The sequence below is a fragment of the Danio rerio genome, chromosome 16 (genome assembly GCF_052040795.2).
Source record: "Danio rerio strain M-AB ecotype USA chromosome 16, GRCz13ab, whole genome shotgun sequence".
In the NCBI taxonomy this organism is placed as follows: Eukaryota; Metazoa; Chordata; class Actinopteri; order Cypriniformes; family Danionidae; genus Danio; species Danio rerio.
Genome location: NC_141036.1, coordinates 24,922,217 through 24,944,017, shown reverse-complemented (window position 1 = coordinate 24,944,017; position 21,801 = coordinate 24,922,217). Strand labels below are relative to the sequence as shown.

Below are 21,801 nucleotides of genomic sequence, written 5' to 3'. Positions count from 1 at the left end.
AGTACAGGGTTCATGCACATTTTTACTACTAAAATTCAATGACTTTTTCTATGATTTTTCTAAGACATTCAATTAAATTTTCATGACCTAATACTTCATGCAATTTCTACATATACATGGTAAAAACAATACATATTAATTTATTACAACATATATCACATATAGTAAAATGCTATTTAGTTTTAATTTATATTCATTCATTTTCTCTTCGGCTTAGTCCTTTTATTAATCTGGGGTTGCCACAGCCGAGTGAACGTTGAAATGTTTACGCAGCGGGTGCCCTTCCAGCTGCAACCCATCACTGGAAAACACCAATCTGATCATTCATACTCGTGCATTACGGACAATTTTTAGCTTACCTAATTCACCTGTACCGCATGTCTTTGGGGAAAACAGAGAACCCTGAGGAAACCCACACGAACAGGGATAGACCATGCAAACTCCACACAGAAATGCCGTCTGACCGAGTTGAGGCTCGAACAAGCGACCTTCTTGCTGAGGTGACAGCGCTACCCACTGCACCCTTTATAAACATCCTTATTGTAAATGTATACAAACAAAATTAAAATTAAAATATTATTATTATGTAGCCAGCTATATAGTTATATATATTTATTTGATTGTTATGATGATGTGAAAAGTATTAAAAACTAGGTTTGAGGAAAGCATTGCTTTAATACAAGACATTATTACATAATACATAGAGCTCTACAGTTCAGCCACAGAAGAGTCAGACACTTGATTAGATCAAGAAGATTTATAACACAGTGAAAGTTCACACTGACATATGTCTCTCAGTCATACATACATAGCAATACATAACTCAAACCACACTCTTTCTCATATCTACACACATATTTAAATAAACTACTGTAATTAAACTAAATTAAAATTGCACTTTAGTATTACCGACAATAGTCCAATCAATTGATTTTCTCCCACTTTTTGTTAGAATGATGTCCGGTGCATGATTCTATTTGAACACCTTAAGCTTAAGTTGCTTTAATAAAACAAACTGGTGTAACAGTTGGTTAGCACAGCTGCTTTTAAAAAATCACAATTATATGGAGTCAATCTAGGGCCATATATACCTGCAAAATAACAAAGTTTGGCAAACTAAAAAAAAAAAAAAAAGTATTGAGCCAAAATAAATAAATAAATAAATAAATGCAAATCTCCAAAAATTTCAAAGCGAAAAATATTTAAAGAAATAAAAATTTATTTTGATAACAAAAATAAAGAACTGCACAGGAAAAATTAAGTTTAAAAAAATAAAAATGAAATTTGAAAACAAAAAAAGAACTGCAAATAAAAATCAAGCAGTAAAAAAACTAAAATATAAGAAATGTAAAAAATGTAACTATATATATATATATATATATATATATATATATATCTGCAAAATACTCATTTTGATTGGCTTTTTAGTTAACTGTGAGTTTGCGATGCTGTTTTCACTTTGCACATTTCTGCGCTTTTCACTTAATGGCCCTGCTTTGACAAGGGGGTGGAGTCAAGGGAACTTGGGTGTTTATAGCAGGCCGCGGGCAGAACGCACAGTAAAGTGAAGTGCAATGTGAAAACAGCATGGCAAACTCACAGCTGACTAAAAAGCAAATCAAGATGAGCATTGCAATCGACTGGACGGGTTTGGTAAAGGTGTTGTAAAATACTTAGCAAATATTTTAGTTTTCATTTTTATTTGCAGCTCTTTTTTTGCACATTTCATTCAAGTAATTTTGGCTCTGTGATTTTTGGAGATTTGCATTTCTTTATTTTGCTCTTTTTGTTGGCAAAACTTTCTTTTATTTTGCAGGAATATTTGGCCCTAGATGGACTCCATACGTTTATGACTGATAAGCAATGGCAGTGAAAGTTTTATCATCTCAGTTAAACGGGGCGCTTTGTTTGTGCTCTTTGGCCAATAAAGATACAAAACTCTCCCAGTTCACATGAAAAAGCCTTTTACATAAAGAAAAGCTGCTAAACAGTGGCTTTGACTTTCAGCACAAGAAAACAGCATCTTCCTGTAAACTCTGACAGGAAAACATAACATGAGCAAACGCAATATTCTTGCATTGTTCTCAAAGCAGCAGCGCTGACATCAATCCCACAGATTTCATCACCTCTTCTGCCACATTTTTCACATTCTCAGAGTTATTCGAGGGCTTTTTTCAGCATCTCCCACTGTGTGGATGATGATTTTTCAGTCAAGATTTACTCACCCAGTGTCCTACAGCGTGCTCTCCAGTGTGTTGTAGTTGTCTTTGAAGTTCTTGAGCTCTAGAAAGTGTTTGGGCCTCTTGCTGCGCTGACCGCTGGACGGCAGGTAGGTGACCTGGATGGTGGAGGTGGACGATGGGCCGGGAGAGCTGGTCAGGTCTTTGGCTGCTGACTGGTGCTGCTGGTTCAGACTGCTGCTGTTGGAGTGACTCTTCACACTGGGAAGAAAAAATATGGAGTCAATCTAGGGCCATATATACTTGCAACATAAAAGAATGTTTTGCAAACAAAAAATAAAGTATTTAGAAAAAATTGTAAAATAATAAAAAATAAAAATCGCAAAGGGACAATTGAGGACAATTGGAAAGGGACAATTGAGTTTTGAGAAACTCAAACTGCAAATAAAAATCAAGTAGTGCAAAAAAAAAAAATGATATTTACAATTTGTTTTTAAATATTAATATATTTGCTGAATATTTTTTTTCCAGTATTGCCATTACAAAACTTCTCAAGTCAGTTGCAAGTGAAAAAAGTGAACGTTTGACACATGAACAGAAAACGGTGGACTGCAGAACTTACAGAGCAGCCAGTTCAGTCAGATCTTGTTTATATTTCACAAACTCTGCTTCACCAAACACCTGCAGGACAGAGAACACAAGGATATTCAATGTGTATTGTGTGTTGCGGCGCCCTCTGTTGGACAAAACTGTTAAACGCATGAAGGAAATTAAAATTCCAAAAAATTGCATTTCAAAAAAGGCACAATTTGAACAAAAAAAAATCAAGAAATATTATTATTGAAATATGTAATTTATATACAACCTATTCAAATATGTTATATATTTTGCTGACTTATGTATTTAAATGATCCCAAATCTTTAGAAGAATGTTCAAATCAAAAGAAATAAGCAATTTAAACTATTTTTTGACTGGATTTTTAATTGCATAACAAGAACAATAACAGACAAAAAAAATTGAGGAATACAGTGCTTACATTTTTTCCACATCAAAAGGAACAAAACAATAGACAATAAAAAACAAAACATAAATAAATTGACAGGATATATATATTACAAGAAATTTGCATTAGACAATGATTCCAAAATTGCATACATCCATAGAACTTTTTTATTTTTAATGTCTTTTAGAGTTTTGTTATAATGCTTAAGATCAATTTTAAACAAATATATGTTAGGTTTATCATTGGATCATTTTTGTTTGTGTACATGGTACTATAATCATTAAATTAATAAACTCAATTTGCTCCAAAGTTTTACTATTATTATTGTATGTCAAAAAAATATCTTTACAAGAAACTGATTTTTTTATTTTGTAAGATTAAATATAAGATATTCAACATCAAACCAAAACATTTGGGTATATGTTCTTTCAAAAAACAGGTGTTTTGTTGATTCCTCCTCTTATTCACAAAAAGTGCACACAGAATCCATGTCTCTAAAATTTTTTTTTAACAATTTGTTTCATTGGACAAATTAAATGAATTAGTTTATGTCACTTCTTTAAATTTATTGGCGAGACATTGACTAGGTAAGTTCCAAACTTTTTTCCATTCAATCTGCTCAAATCAGAAATTCCAAAAAGGTTTGCATTTAGGCAACAATGTGGTTCTGCAAAACCTTTTAATGTAAAGGTTATTAAACATATTGTCTATAATTTTAACACCAATAAGCAATTTAAACTAGTGACACAGACCACCATGCTAATGACGTCACATACACCCTCGATTTCTGGTTAGGTTTTATAAATCAAAATACAAACTTTTATTTTGGATGAGATCAATTGTTTGACAGCACAAAAATCTGAAGGTTTTTTATTCAAATTTTTTTAATGATTATTTTTTTATATAAAAATTTAAACAACAAAACTAATATTCTTAATTGTTTTTGTTTGTCTTCTTTTAAATGTTAAACCAAGAAGCTTCCCATCACATAGTACACCAAAAATTAGATCGATTTTTCTCCTCCACTATCCTACTTTCGTAGGGACTGTAGGAATTAACTAAAATTAATTCTCTGACAAACTAGTGTGTAACGCTATTTTAAATAAGCTTTTTTTTAAATAAGTTTTTACTAGTATTGGGGGCTTGTCGAATGTTAATTTTAGGACCTTAAACTAATTTCAAGCCATAGACTGAGATTCAGACTGACCCCAGTGCCGTGTCGAGCATTGTCATAACCCTCCAGCAAGCGATCCAGAAGTGCACTATGATTGAACTTGACCAGAGAGTGAGAGATTCGCAGATCCATCAGCCACTTCTTGTACTGGCGGCCTGTCAGAGCACTCGCACTGCGAGACATGTCCTGAACCGGAAGATCTAGAGGCAAAACACAAGCATATCACATCAGGCTAAACCCATAGGTGTACAGTTGTACTGTAGGTGTACTGTGTAGGTGTACAGATCTGTTTCACAAGATTAGCACATAATTATTTTTCTGAAGCAAAACCAGAAGTATACAATAGTTCATAACAGTTCCATTAAAATCATGTCTTAGGTCAGATTTAGTATGAGGTGTTTTGTGGATTTTTTTCACATTAGTGGTTGCACTGCCAAAACAATCTGATCAAAGGCAACTTCTTTCACAGTCTAATCTAGGGCTGCACGATACATCATTAATATATATATATATATATACACACACACACTGACATATATACATATACATATGTACATATGTACATACATATATATTTATATATATATATATATATATATATATATATATATATATATATATATATATATATATACACAGTTGAAGTCGGAATTATTAGCCCCCTTTAGATTTTTTTTTCTTTTGTTTTATATTTCCCAAATGATGTTTAACAGAGCAAGAAAATTTTCACAGTATGTCTGATAATATTTTTTCTTCTGGTGAAAGTCTTATTTGTTTTATTTCGGCTAGAATAAAAGCAGTTTTTAATTTTTAAAAAAACTATTTTGGGACAAAATTATTAGCCCCTTTAAACAATTTTTTTTTTTTTTCTGATAGTCTACAGAAGAAACCACCATTATACAATAAATTGCCTAATTACCCTAACCTGCCTAGTTCACCTTATTAACCTTGTTAAGCCTTTAAATGTCACTTTAAGCTGTACAGAAGTGTCTTGAAAAATATCTAGTCAAATATTATTTACTGTCATCATGACAAAGATAAAATAAATCAGTTATTAGAAATAGGTTTCTAAAATTATTATGCTTAGAAATGTGCTGAAACAATCTTCCCTCCATTAAACAGAAATTGGGGAAAAAAATAAACAGGGGTGCTAATAAGTCAGGGCTAATAATTCTGACTTCAACTGTATATATATATATATATATATATATATATATATATATATATATATATATATATATATATATATATATATATATATATATATATATATATATTATGGGTGGAGCCAAACCCGAATACGGTATTCGGATAAGCACAAATAGCGTGTTTTTATGAAAACTTATTTAGAACAAATACTTAAAAAAATTATTTGTTCGGGAACAAGAAAAACATTATATCAAAAAGCTGCGTTTACTTATGAGACCGCAGTGCATGCCCACATGAGTGAGTGAGTGAGTGAGTGAGTGAGTGAGTGAGTGAGTGAGTGAGTGAGTGAGTGAGTGAGTGAGTGAGTGAGTGAGTGAGTGAGTGAGTGAGAAATTCAGGAGTCGGGGGGCAGGGTGGGGCCAGGGTAAAAGGTTACTGGCGCAGGCTGCTGCTCCACACAGCAACAGAGAAGACTTGGCAGAGCGAAAAATACTGCATTACTATTTTTGTTTCATCATACTAAAATAACACGTAACAGAAGTTCACTCAAAAGTGAAAGTTCTTTCTGTCATTAATTACTAACACTCCCGTCATTCCTACTACTTTCAGAACATAAATTTTGATATTTTACCATATGAAAACGCAATGCAGTTATGAAAATTGTAAAATTAAAGCAATAGTGCAGAGATCTGGTCCCCGCGTCATGTCAGGATGCACCTGTAAACCTTTAAAACACAACTGACCATGGCGGTGACGCGGTTGTCACAGCCCTAGTCTTAAGTATACATGGATATATACACCAGATATCGCATAGGAACCCTGAGTATGCGTCAATAATGTCTCCACATTGGTACAGTGCTCCCAGGACAAATGTCATTCAACCGCACTAGTCAAAACAGTGTTATTACGTAAAGATGCTGGACTTTATCGCTGTCTACAGGTGTAGTACAAACAAGCAAACAAAGAAAACAAAGCACAAAGGCAGAACATTTCATAGGTAAGATTAAGTTTTTTTCTGTTTTTGTATGTTCTGAACTTTTGTGCTAATCAGATAACGTTATTGATGATAACAGTCACTTACTGCATTCACCATAAGGCAAAGTAGCTCCAACTCGCACTAAACACACGGCTTATGCTAGTTTTGTTGAATAAAATCAGCAAACAATGCAAAAGAAATATGACAACGAGATGCTGCGCTGCCAGAAACTTGTATTATTGTCGGCTAGTGAAAGAGTCGTTCACAAACGAATCGCTCCCTCTGTCAGTATGAGAAGTGAAAGCAGGAGAGGAGGTGTGTTTCAGGACATGATTAAATCAAATTTTACAGAGAGGGTGAATAGTACATTTCTGTACACACAAACACAAGCTTTTTTGTAAGGAATGCCCGTGCAGTCACTGATCCATCAATGTAGAAAAGTGATGTAAAATTATAATTTGTGTAATTAAAAAAAAAAATACATACTAACATCCAGGAAAACTCGCGATCATAGATATGTGTATATCTCTGGCTTTGGATGGCCACAGTCCTCCACTGTACCTTGGTCCCGCATTCATTTCAAAGGAGCGCTACCCTGTACCAAGATGGTGGCGCTAATTGACGCATTCCGTCCAATAGACAACAATAGGCCAGGCGACATCTAATGTATATATCTATGTTAAGTATATATATATATATATATATATATATATATATATATATATATATATATATATATATATATATATATATATATATATATATATATATATATTGCAGGGAAAAACATAGGAATGTCCATTTTTTTCCAATATTGTGCAGCCCTAGTCTAATCTCACAGGTGGTCAAATACATTCAAACAGTCACAAACTGTCACCTACTTCTAAAATACTAAGTTGTTTCAGTGCAAATGTAGGGAAAAAAATACAAACCTATCCATTAGGCTAGATTTTTTTACTTAAAATGTCAATTCTTAAACATCACAGCACATTGTTGAAGCACAAGAGGATTTAAACATTGCAGTTTAAACTAATCACGTTATGGAATATCAGGGGGCACATGAAAAAGTTTATGACCACTTAAGGGTGAGCAAATGTTGAGTACATTAAAAATTTTGGTTTAACTGTCCCTTTAATAGCAGGTGTTACAGGCCATTATCCAACAACGGACAGAAAGTTGATTCTGTATAGGGCCTACTATTGTGTGGATGGACAAATAAGAAAGAAAATTTCCATCAATGAGAAAACAGCAGGAAATAGAACAATAAAAAACACTTTCATTTCTCACTTTTTACAAGTCGTAGTGGTCTCAGATGTCGCTGGTGTGAGTTCCCCAATAATTAGGAAAATCCTTTAGCTTAATGTTCTCTTTTCTGTTTTAGTAACTACATTAGTTAAAATGTATGTGGCCAGTTCGATTCTATTAAACTAAATTCTGAAATAAATGTTTAATAAATATGTATGAAGTGTTTATTAAATACTGGATAACATGCTGCAATTTATAAAGATCACATTAACTGTTAAGTAAACTATATGCATGCGTGTTCAATTAAATCTTTGATGATTATGATTGAAATAATAAACAGTTATTTACTACTTTTTACTACACTGTTTATCAAATAAATACTTAAAAATTAAATACTAAAGATATTTGTTAACTTTTGTTAACAGAAATAACATAATAGCATTTAAAACTGGAACAGAAACAAAAACTTACATTTTTGCCTCTAAAACTAGATTAAACAGAAAAATTAAATCTAAATAAGTGCCAAAAAATAACAAGGGAGACTATAGTAAAACAATAATAATAATTATATTAATTAATTCATTCATTCATTTTCTTTTCAGCTTAGTCCCTTTAATCTGGGGTCACAACATCAGAATGAACCTCCAACTTATCCAGCATGTGTTTTATGCAATGGATGGCCTTCCAGCTGCAACCCATCACTGGGAAACACCCATGAACTCCTATTTACACATACACTATAGACAATTTAGCTTATTCAATTAACCTATACATGTCTTTGGACTTGTGAGGGAAACTGGAGCATCCGGAGGAAACCCACGTGAACATGGGGAGAACTTGCAAACTCCACACAGAAATGCCAACTTACCCAGCTGAGGCTACTTATTATATAATTGATTAATAGTTTAGCTAATACCACTTAGCCAATCACACCAAAATATTAGATCAAAACTAAATTTTAAACAAAAATATTAAACTAAAAACTTAAGTGAAAAATGTAATAAGCTTAAATTTCACAGAAAATAAAATACATACACAAATCAAACAGAACGAGCTTGAACTGTGTGATGTTGATCTGCAGAGAGGCAGAAGCAAGTCTTACCAGAGTCTCTGATGGCATCTAAAGCTTGCATTCTGTAGAGATAATTATAACAACCTGCACAAACACAAACACAGGTGTATGTTCACTTCTGCCACACTGTTCATAGGGAAAAGCTGAAAGGGTCTTTATTTCCTCTCACCAATCTGGCCCTGATGCCTCAGTCGGTCGTCATCTTTAGAGAGCAGACGTGGTTCATAGCGAACGTCATTCACTTTAGACAAACACAAATCGATCTCTTCTCTCAGGTCCTGTGAGACATGCAGTTTTGCTTCAGTGCATTATAAATTAGTATGCTCAAAATGAATACAGGTAACATAAATAAATGTACAAACAAAAGATATTAATGTTTATTTTGAATGCCATACCAGTGATGTACTTATTTTTTAAACTTTGACCATTTATTACCTTCATTGGAGGATATTTATTGCAAAGAAAGAAATGATCTATAGGCACAGAAACACACTTACCGGCCACTTTATTAGGTACACTCGATAAACTGCTTATAATCGAAATTATCTTATCAGCCAATCACATGACAGCAACTTGCAAAGATGTGGTCAACATGATCTGCTGAATTCAAACTTTTCATGCGTTCAAGTCATGACTGATAATTCATATTTACGAGTTGAAAAGTTGCTATTAGGAGTGGGAAACTTGACATTTTCTTTAACCTCAGAGTTCAAGAGTTAGATCAGTCTTAATGAAACTCACTGATCTATAATAGAGAATTATATATCTTATTATATATAGATTAGTAGGCAGAATTCATGGATGCAAAGTAAACTCTTGTTGGTTGAGCACTTTGCTGAAAATGTACCTCAAAAAATGTAAGCAGGCAAAAGAGGCTCCAACCTGGTCATAGCACAGTATACCTGTTAGTGGTGTAATAGATCAAAAATCTCATGGTTCGGATCACATTATGTTTTTTAGTTGCAGATTTGATCGTTTTTCGGATCAGCCAAAAAGAAGAGGAGACAAATGCAATTTGCTTTCAATTTTTTATAAAAACAGCACTGCAAGAAATTTTTGGCTTTATATAAAAAAATGAAGAAACAATCAGCTGAATAATAATAAATATTTAAAACCCATATTTATTTTTAGTCTCATTTTAAATAAATGATTCAGTTATTTCATCATAAATCAATGTTTCATTGCTACGATAGATCATTTTTGAAAAATTATTCAGTGGCATATTTTTGATGGCTGGTTCTCGCCACCTATTGGTTAAATTATGTCATTTCTGCTTACCACTTACATTTTTGAGCATATGACGGTGATTTTTATCTTTACCATAAACATCAGTGGTTTTATCTAAACTATAACCTTTTATCCCAGTACTTCTGTGTTATTTGACTGTTTGTTACTAATAAATAATAAAATAATTAATAAACATATGCAAAGCACCATCATTTATCATTTATGTTGCGTGCGTGTTGAGATTCCAATCTTTTAATGAATCAACGTGCAGCTTACACTGAATGCATTAATGCAGGCTAAACAAGTAGTGACAGAGAAAACACCTGTAACCTAAGAAAGCCACCACATCCTAATAACCTTCCACAACATCTTCCCGTCATCATTACATTTTAACAAGGCTTAAATGCTTTCATACATTGGATTTGAATGACGCAAGAGGCTATCGTTACAAATTTAGGATTAATCTGCAAGTAAAAAAATTTATTCATGCACTGGTCACGTGTGTTCCGAACCGTGGGTTGTGATCCGTACGAATCATGAATCTACCATGATCCATTACACTACTAATAGCTGTATATAATAATGTGCCTGCTGGAGTGCATATTAAGGTTGCACAATATTGAAATATCTGATATTGTGATATTATAGGTTTCTGCAATAAATATAGCGACATGAATACATTTTCACAGTGACAGTACAGTATTCAGGTACAGAAATTGAATAATCTCAATGCAATAAATGCTTTTCTTACTTGGCTCCGTCTCATTTCTAGTCCAAATATCTAAAAATGCTTAGATCAAGTAAAAATATTGTTTTGTTTTTTAACTGAAGGATTCAGATTTCTACCTTCCAATCCATCCAAGGATGGATCATCGTTTATCCTTTTCTCATCAACCAGTTTCCCATAATTTTTATTAAAGATGATTATTAAATATTGAATAAAGTTAACACATTGCATAATATAAGAATGTTCAGTGCATTTTGCCTGTCTCTTTGTAACTATTTTCAGGAGCCACCAAACTAGGTCAAAGGTCACGGAGACCTTGAGTGGAACTGAAGGGCTGAGGACTGGAAACAACTGTTTCTATTGTTATTTCTATGAGTTAATACAATCTAAAATGGCTAGTGATTTTGCTATTTTTACGGTTTATTCTTTTAAAGTAATTCTACTTTTTATTCAAAATAGACTTTGTGTAGTAAGGATATAACTGCCTGAATGTAGATTATACCGGTTTTTAACCGGTTTTGAAAGAGTGGGCTGAGAGTACACTGAGCCTTGGGTAAGAAACAGATTATACTTTAAGTGTGTGTGTGTGTTCTTTTTGATTGTGGATCCGTTTCACAGGTCTGGAGTCAGCTCTAAAAAGTCTAGTGCAGAGATTTCAAACTCAATTCCTGGAGGGCCGCAGCCCTGCACAGTTTAGTTCCAACCCTGCTCCAACACCTTACCAGTAGATTTCAAACAAGCCTGAAGGACTCAATTAGTTTGATCAAGTATGTTTAATTAGTGTTGGAACTAAACTGTGCAGGGCTGCGGCCGTCCAGGAATTGAGTTTGACATCCCTGGTCTAGTGGATGTCTGACATTTACATGCTTGAGATATTGTTCAGAATTGTACGCACGCACACACACAAGGAAATTTCCTAGTCTATCGAAGTTTTACCCAATCAGGTTAGAACACCTTTATGTAAGACGCAGTTAATGATGTTATGTGAGAATAAAACTGTTATTGATTGGTGATTGTAAGCAGAATGGAATAGAAACTCATAGCGAGTGTTGAAGCTGGCTTCTGCTGATGAAACTGCAAACTATCTTCAGTAAACTTGATTTATTTATTTAAATCTCTGACTCCGGCTCTCCTTCATCTGACAGACTGCACATGCTTTGGGTTAAAACTGTAAATAATCCCTACATAACTTAAGAAAAAATAAGTCAAAAGTAAAAGTTTTAATTAAAACAAGCGCCAGTGGGGTAAGTAAAATAATGTTGTTTTCACTTTATTTTGCATAAATCATTAAATCATAATTTATAGCATAACTATTATTCAGACTCAACATTGCACGTCTTGTGATGAGACTACTGCGGGTGCGCACATTGCGATATTGATGCTGAAATGATACATTGTGCAGTCGTAGTGCATGCATATAAAAATAAACTGCTTTTGATGTCAGGAGGAGCTGTTCATACCTTTGGTGCATTGTGACCCAGCGGGACATGTGGTCCTCTGCGAGACTTCATAGCGAAGCGCATAATCTGCCTTTTCATAAAGATGAACAGCAGCACAAACACCTGCATAATGACAGAAGGCTTTAATTAACACATTTAAAATGCCAGACACAAACATCATAAGCTCTGCTTTATCTGAGCTGGTATTTTAAGCAGATAGAGGGACAGTATTTGCAAGCATGACAGTAGTTCCCATTTACAGCTATATGAAAAAATGGGGAAACTAGGGCTGTGCGATTTAAAGAAAAAAAATCGAATTGCGATTTTTTTGACAGATATTGCGATTTCCATTTGATTTGCGATTTAATTTTGTAGTCAAGCTTCAGCTCAATAATCTGAATCATAGCTTCTTGCAGTGAGTGTAAGTTAAACAAGGAATCGAAAAAATATTAACGTAAACATTTATTCAAATTTGTTTTTAAATATTCAGAAATGAAACACTCATTTTTCTCTACAGGAAACAGTAAACACAAATAAAATGACCTTACCTTTCTGTAAACAAGTTCAACTCAAATTAGGGAGACAGTGTAGCTTATTATAAAAACAAAATAATAATAATTATAAAAACACAGAACACTCCGCAAACTAACATGGCTGAAAGAACTCTAAAATTGTACTTTGCTGTTGCTAGCTACTAGATTGAGTGTCACTGGCAATACTTTCAGTTGACTTTTTAGCAAGACGCTCACTCAATTGGCTAGTAAGACTATTACACAGACGGCAGTCATGCATTTGCTCTGGGCAGGGGAAATTTAATAATACAAATATATTTCATATCGCAGCCGCTTGTAATCATCTAATCGCAACTTTTTAAATCTCGATTGCAATTCGATTAATCGCACAGCCCTAGAGGAAACCACTTGAAAAATGTTCTGTTCTCTGTATTTAATGGATTTGTTAAATATGGGTTTGATTAAAATGCCATTACTGTTTTTTTTTCTTTCTAAAAAATCTAAATTAACAAAAAATAATATTTCATGATAATTCGTTCCTGTTTCATGAAAAATGAAACTGATTAAAATGTTAAAAAACTACAACTATTGTTTTCACTTGAAATTACAAAAATATGGGTTATTCCACCAAATATTGATTTAAACAGCAAAATATTGGGATATTGATTTCTAAAAACAAGCAAACATATTTGAAAACATAGCACTAGTTTTATTAGATTGATAATTGCCAATTATAGGTAAGAAACATTTTAAATAATGAAAAAAAAAGAAATAATTGAAAAAAAAAACATTTACAGAATAAAACAAAACAAAAGTTACTCAAATAAATAAACACTTAGAATTTAAAGAAACTGAGAATCTTCAAGCTGCCTCTTGATTTTTTTCATAGCTGATGTCAGTTTTTAAATGGGAAACTCAAAATACTTACAAAATTTAAACTTGATTTCACAAAGAAAAATATTATTATTATTGTAGTTAAAGCACGGTTATTGAAGTTAAACCACGGTAACCACCACAAATCAGCCATGCTTGGCTATACTGGTCATAATTTACCATAGTATTTTTAGTAAAACTGAGTTATATAAATGTTAATCAATGCAATGTTCACTATACTTTCACTAATAGAGATAAGGTTGGTTTTATATTCACACTTTCAGAATTTGTCTTTAATAATATTATTTCAGAAAAGTATTCTTTGCTAATGGTAAACAGTGAACTCATCTTAGCAGCCAATGTGTATAAATCACAACATTTTTCAGTCACATACATATTTGTAGATTTTTCAAGATTTCAGAGCGAAAGAATATTCAAAGTAAGTTACCTTGGTCAACAATATAGGGAACAAGCTACAAGTTGTCACTGAACAAATGTGCAAATATAAAACCAACTTTACTGCAATCTATACTACAGTAAAATCGTTATGAAAAGGAGACGCTAAAATGTTTAACGTGAAAAAAGCTTAACGTGGTTTGATGTACCTAACATCATCCAGAGAAACCCTCATTTCTGTCAATCTGTGCTTGTAATTAACCCTAACTACTGTAAAAAGAACCAGTTCCAATTCCAAAGATGAAGTGAAAAACATCACGTTAAGCATTTTCTCCCCATTGAAGTCTAGGGAAAAGAGGAAAAAGACTAATGTGGCTTTACAAAAAGCAAAAAAATAAAAAAAATTTCTATCAAATTTCACTTGTGATTAACCCTAACTTTGATTTTATAAACAGCCTTTTTAACATGTGGTTTCCCTCCGTTGTTGTGAAGTTGCGTTAAGCCTTTCCTTATTATAGACTTCCATAGGAGAGAAAACACCTAATGAGATATTGTTCACTTTATCTTTAGTAAATCTTTGTCTTTAGTAACTAAAATTTAGTTAGGGCCCGTTCTTTTGATAATAGTTAGTGTTAATCACAAGTAAATTTTGTCAGAAATTTGGGCTTCCCTGGTCAGTGTTAGGGTACATTAGGCCGTTTCCTTATAATGGAATTCTATGGTGAGAATGCTGTAACGGATAACAAATGTCATGGTTCGGATCCCACTACGGTTTATGAGTCATGGATTGGACCATTTTACGGAATAGCAAAAAAAGGGAGGAGACAAATGTCATTTGCTTTCCAGTTATACAAAAATATTACAGCAAAAACTATTAGTTTTAACAAACAGAACTTAGAACCTGTAGTTTTAATAAAAATTAAAAAGGAAAATATTTAATACGGAAAATTATCTTTGCTGATAGTGTTAAATATAAGAATCTAACATCTTGTACAACATATCATATTTATTTTAAATTAATAATTCAACAATTCGCACATAAAACTTGATGTCTCATTATAGGTGTATCATTTCTGAAAACCTATTCAGAGCATAGATTGTTTCTCAATTTCAATAACGCAGAGAATGGACTTGCGTTCTTGTGGAGACCGGTCTTGCCAGGTGTCCTCGGAAGAACGAACTCGGAAGGCCGCAAGAACAGAGAACGCGTCCTCTGAGAAATGAGATGCTACGTTCTTCCTGATGGTCACGAGACCCTCATGGGTTTTAAATGGAAAATTATTTAAACATTACAGCATTCATATAACGATTTATTGTATTTTATCTTTTCAAAACATATACTATGCTTAAAAACATTATAAATATGCATTTCACAATATAAATAAAACAGATTTTAATCAGAATTTCAGCAAACAAACAGCCTTAGGCCCAATCCCGATCCTATTTTTGTACCCCTACCCCTACCCCTTCCCCTTAGCCCTTCCAACCGAGGGTTAAGGGGAAGGGCTTCAAAATCTATCCCTAAGAATTTGGACAGCACTAAATCACCTGCACATGTCATCATATGTCCTTGCAATCTCTTGCTTCATGCGAGTTTAGATGATGGCTACTGTACTGTAGTGATTCCAGTTGAGTTAATTTTTTGTATTTATCTTTAGGAAATCACTGAAGCAATGCATTAAGCACAGTGGCCATATTCATTAATTTAAACACACCAAAGACAGCATTAAAATTATAGCAGACACTGTAAAAAGCCCATTCCCAGTCACTAGACTTTTCTGACAGGGTATGTCAGTGTTATTGAGTGTCAGAATGTTGTGGGACTGCTGTACAGAAGTTATTATTAGGGATTATAGATGGCGAAGTTTAGCGGTTTTTATTTTAGCGATTTTTGTTTATATATCTGATAATCTATTTACTGTTCTCCCAGTACTTCTGTGTTATTTAATTGTTTGTAACTGAAAAAGTGTAAGAACTGAATCTCTCTCGATCAAACGCAGATTGGAACGCAGTGCTTAGAAAGATTAATAAACGCATGATGCGATCTCTCTGCTTATAAATGTTGGATTAACCTACAAGTCCAAAAAAGTAATTAACCACGTCACATAAGTTCCGAACCGTGAATTGTGATCCGTATGGATCACGGTTACATGTCTACTTAAAGTATTGTTGTTCACTATATAAACCAGAAGCTTGTTTTTTTATTACAGCAGAAAGTGTTTATGCATATATTATTATAAACATTTGATTGTCTCAGAATGTTGTCAAGCTAAACCACATTAAGCTCTTATAATGGACTTCAATGGGGTTAAAATACTTAACGTCACATTGTTAACTTCATCCAAAAAAATTAGGGCTTGATCTTTGCTAGTAGTTAGTGGTACAAGTAAAATGTCAAAGATTTTTGGTTTGCCCCACTTGTTGAGGTACATCAAACCATGTTAAGCTTTTTCCTTTTATAATTGACTTGAAGAGCATGGCGAAGCAGTGGCGCAGTAGGTAGTGCTGTTGCCTCACAGCAAGAATGCCTTTCTTGGAGGAGTTTGCATGTTCTCCCTGCATTCGCGTGGGTTTCCTCCGGGTGCTCCGGTTTACCCCACAGTCCAAAGACATGCTGCAGGTGAATTGGGTAGGCTAAATTGTCCATAGTGTTATGAGCGTATGAGGGTGACAGGCCCAGGCGACAGGCCGGCCGGAATGTGTAAAAAAAGTCGTTATCAAGTCTAAAATAAGTCTAAAATAGCTTGTTCCAAAGAGCCGACCCCGCAACCATATGGGACTAAGGCCAAAGAAGAAGAAGAATGGACTTGAAGAGCATATCATAATTTTTCACTTACGAAAATTAGAGGTCATTCTTTTGACAAAAATAAGAGAAAGGCTTTGTCTTGAGTAAAATTTTATAGAAATTGTATTTTCTTTACTTATTTAGGTACATTAAGCCACGTTAAGCTTTTTCCTTATAATAGACTTCAATGAGGAGAAAACGTTTAACGTGATGTTCCTCACTTTATCTATGGAATTGGGACTGGTTCTTTTTACAGTAGTTAGGGTTAATAACAAGCACAGTTTGACAGAAATTTGGGTTTCTCTGGTACTGGAGTAAAGTTGGTTTTATATTCGCACATTCAGAGTTTCTCCTTAATAATATAATATCAGAAATGTATTCTTTGCTAATTCTAAATAAGGAAATCATATTAACAGTCAATGACTATTGTTCACACTCTCAGTCTATTAAATAGTGCTAATGTTGTTTTAAAGTCATACTTTGATGCGATTTCATATCGAATATTCAAAGTCAAACAATATAGGGGGCGTTAAAATGAACGAATATGCGAATATAAAACCAACTTTAACAGTTACCTCAATTTCTCTGGTCTAGTTACATTAAGCCACGTTAAGTTTTTTTATTCAATTTCAATTCATTTTATCTTTACTTCCATAGCGCTTTTACAAAGTAGATTGTGACAAAGTAGCTTCACATAGAAGATGATTCAGGTTGAGCATTTTAAAATGTCCCCAGAAAATACATTTGGTTTTGAAACTACAACTTTAAAGCGGAAATGTCCTTTATCCGCATTTTGTTATACACTCACTTGTGGAAGAAGAAATTACACTAAGAACTGATACATATTCCTTTGGCTGCACTAGTTGTGCTATTATTTTTAAATTCAAATGTTTAATAGCAATAATTGAACAATTATTACACGTTATTCAGTTTGGTACTCACCAGGCAGCCGTAGGTCATAACAAGAACAACATTTACTCCCGAAAGATGCGTTCCCATTGTGTGGCTTTTTTTTAATGTAATAAACAGAAGCTAACGTTACTGCTCGTTACTGTTGATGAATTGTAAAATTAGGCTGGTTCTTATTCAGGTTGACAGAGGCATTTTCGGGAGAGTTTTTTTGTTGACATCTCGCCTGTGGTCTCTTCGTCGGGTGTTTTAATGGGAAAAAATCTTCCGCCTAACGTTACTTCTTTGTCGTCACCTGGTGGTCTGGCATAAATAGCGCAACCACATTAGAGACCACCAGTTTAAACCATCTCCAATCCATTTTATAAAACACTGGGTGTTATTCACTAAAAAAAAACTAGGTCAGTAGGACTATATAGTAATAATCAATAGTAGTTGTAGTATAATAATATTAATATCTAGGTCACGAGAATGCATGTTGCAAATCAGGTCAAATTTACTGTTTTATTTAAAAAATGTAAAGATATATATATATAAATATATATATATATATATATATATATATATATATATATATATATATATATATATATATATATATATATATATATATATATATATATATATATATATATATATATATATAGTGGGAATCATATTAAAAATAACCTTTAAAGCCACAAAAGATATTTTGTTTACTTTCTGAATTAATTAATTTATGTTTTTAACAGTCCAGAGTCCAGACCATCCAGACAGAGGTTTTCTTGTTTGTTGAACTACATAGGGTTGAACTATGGTTGCATTCGTAATGTAAATCGTCGCACTCTTTACACTTTACTACCACCTACTGGAAGTTTTAGATTCTTATTTTGAGGTTTATTTTCATTTTAAAAGTCTAATAAACTCTAATCTTTAAAATAAACAGATACTTTACACACACAAAATAATTGTGTCATAATTTACACACTTCTGTGCCATTAAATCTATATGAATTGCTTTGTATTGATTATTTTTTCTAAATGTTTTTTTTTTTCACATTTAACACAATGATGAATTGAAATCTTCTTTCGTGGTCAATTTTATAGTCATTAAACATGGACTTTTCTCAATCATTTGTATTAATTCAATTCAGAATAACCAATATTAACTTTTAAGTGGTCACTTATTTCCCCAGGGCTGTAGGTATTACATGTTGGATGAAATAATCCATTAATTTCCACCATGTGCTTCATTTTTACTACAAATATCTATTTTTTAATTATGGTTATTAATAAACATTTGGCCTATAAATATTTAATTCTTAATGTCTGCAAGATTTAGTGCCTGTTATATAAATATTCCAAAGAGCTAAAAAGTAGCTTGCATTGTAGGTTTGTATATATATATATATATATATATATATATATATATATATATATATATATATATATATATATATATATATATATATATATATATATATATATATATATATATATATATATATATATATATATATAAAGAGATCTGGGTGGTTTTGATATAAATGCATTATTAAAATTAAATTGTTAATATTAGTTAGTGCCCTGTGTGAGTTCACATGATTTAACAATGAAACAAAGACTAATAAATAAATCATATATAGTAATTGTAGTTTTACTGAAATGAATCAGTATTCGTAACTGTTGTTAAAAACAGAAAGCAAATCAATTCTTCAGACAAATGTGTTTATTGTTTGGCAGCAAACAAAACAACAGAAAATGTCAAACAAATTAATCAAATCAGCAGATATGAATAAATGTTCTGATTACAATAAAACAAAGAGGTTAAATTAATGAACAACACATGCAGTGTATATAGGGCTCATGTGTTGAAGTAGGGTGGGAACTCAACTGGAGTTTGACACTGAGTGTATACAGTGTTGGGGGTAAAGCATTACAAGTAATGCGAGTTACGTAATAAAATTACTTTTCTAAGTAACAAGTAATGCATTATTTAAAAAAATATATTAATAATATTTGAGTTACTTTTTAAACATGTATTGCAAGTTACATTCACTTTTAAAAAATAAATTACTGAATTTAGATTAACGCTGAATCCCACACTCAAAGAGAGAATTTTCTCCCAGCAGAAACAAATAGAAACCAAGATGGCAGAGTCTCACATTTCTGTGCTAGAAGTTACCTAATTTTTCTGAACACATGGAAGACAAGTGAAATGCTCATTTTAGACAAAAAAATACAAAAGCATCAAACACATTGCTTTAAACTGTCATTAATCTGTATTTACAGCATGTAGAGCTTTGGGCTCAGGAAGTTGTCAGAAGATAACATTATTCTATATTATTATTTAATGCGATTTTTTATGGTAAATAAAGGTTATATGGTGTGTTGTTAATTGCAAAAAAAAAACAAAAAAAAAAAACAAATTCTGCAAGAGATCAAGCCTCAATAAAAGTTACACAAAAATAACATAACACATCACATTCTATAAAAAGTAACTATGTAATGCAACTAGTTACTTTTTTGGTGAGTAGCTCAATATCCAATATATATATATACACGCATATATATATATATATATATATATATATATATATATATATATATATATATATATATATATATATATATATATATATATATATATATATATAAAATGCAAATCCTACTCGTTTTACAGCAAAATATTGTTTCTATTTATTACAGCAAAACACTGGCTATTTTAGAGTTATTTAACGCATAATCTACAACAAGGGTTAACAGTGTACAAGCTAAATTACTACAATAGAGAAGACATTTAACAATCTAAGCCCACCTCCACCCCCTTCCTTTTGGAAGGACATCTATTTTTCAATCATTCATTCATTCATCAATCCATTCAGGAAACACCTAACTAGACCAAGAGTTTCCAGTCATTGCTGAGATGTGTGATTTCTATTTTTCTTCACATGCTGCACTTTAGTCTGTAAAGGACAAAGACAGAACTAACATCCTTGCTGAACTCTAGCAATGCACAAGATGTTCTCTAGTGTCCTTCAGTTAAATCTCAACAGATACTTCGATAAGTTTCCTTCTTCGGCATGTTGTGTGTCCATTACTTGTAAAAAAAAAAAAGAAAAAAAAGAAAAAGAAAAAAAAACACCAGCCACAGACAAGACATCTAGCTAACTATCTAAGCCCACCTCCACCCCCTTCCTCTTGGAAGGACATCTATTTTGCATTAATTAATTAATTCATTCGTCCATTCAGGAAACACCTAAGCAGACCATCAGTTTGCAGTCATTGCTGAGGTGTGATTCCCATTCCTCCACATGCCCCAGTCTAATCTGCAAAAGACAAAAACAAGACTAACAAAGCTCGACTTGCTGGTTGATCTCCAGCAATAAACAAAGTGTTCTCCAGTCTTCTTCAGATAAATCTCCACTGATCCTCTTGTGAGATTTCTTTTTTGCATGTTGTGTGTCCATTACCTGAAAAAGAAACATCTGGTGCAGGCAAGACATCTGTCTAATCTAAAGCCGGGCTCAGACTACCAAAGTTTTAGCCCAATTAATTTTTGAATGGGAGATTAAATCTTGTTGAGGACTTCGGTCAGTTCTGATTCTTAGAGCAGATTATCTGGTTATGTGAGCCAATCTTGAACACAAATCGGAGCCTCACCAGTCATAGCAAACATGTTCGAAATCCAGGATTTTAAATCGGCTGATCACAGCTATACAGTATTAACAAAGCCATGAGCTGGGGAGAATCATGTTGCTTTCAATAAATAAACAAATCTATAATTTTTTAATAAGCTTAAGCTATCCTTTATTTTCAGCCAGATTTAATGTTATTCTTATACCGGTGTACAGATATTTATGATACACATGTAGCTGGGTACTAAAACTTTGCCAGTTATCCCCATAATCCCAAATGATTAAACATATTAAACTGTTTTTAAAAATGTATTATTTGTTTATATATATATACATATATATATATATATATATATATATATATATATATATATATATATATATATATATATATATTAGGGATGTGCGGAGCAGCCGGTATTTGTATTTGTATTTGTTGAGGGGGGAAAAGTATTTGTATTTGTATTCGAGAAAAATTCAAAACGGCGCGAAAATATATATTTTTTCTATTACACTT

General features: G+C 32.6%; 1 protein-coding gene and 1 long non-coding RNA gene across 3 annotated transcripts in view; both read right to left on the bottom strand.

Annotated features, from left to right (window-relative positions):
• The window catches only part of LOC101883647 (uncharacterized), a 713,507-nt gene that overhangs the window by 157,710 nt on the left and 533,996 nt on the right, over window positions 1-21,801 (bottom strand). The window lies entirely within an intron of this gene.
• On the bottom strand, window positions 743-17,919 carry ltap1 (lipid transport auxiliary protein 1). The gene is given in 7 exon segments (NM_001037112.3): window positions 743-2,441; window positions 2,803-2,861; window positions 4,392-4,558; window positions 8,831-8,884; window positions 8,970-9,078; window positions 12,215-12,316; window positions 17,702-17,919. Coding segments are annotated over 7 exon segments (756 nt in total). The 5' UTR covers window positions 17,759-17,919; the 3' UTR covers window positions 743-2,233.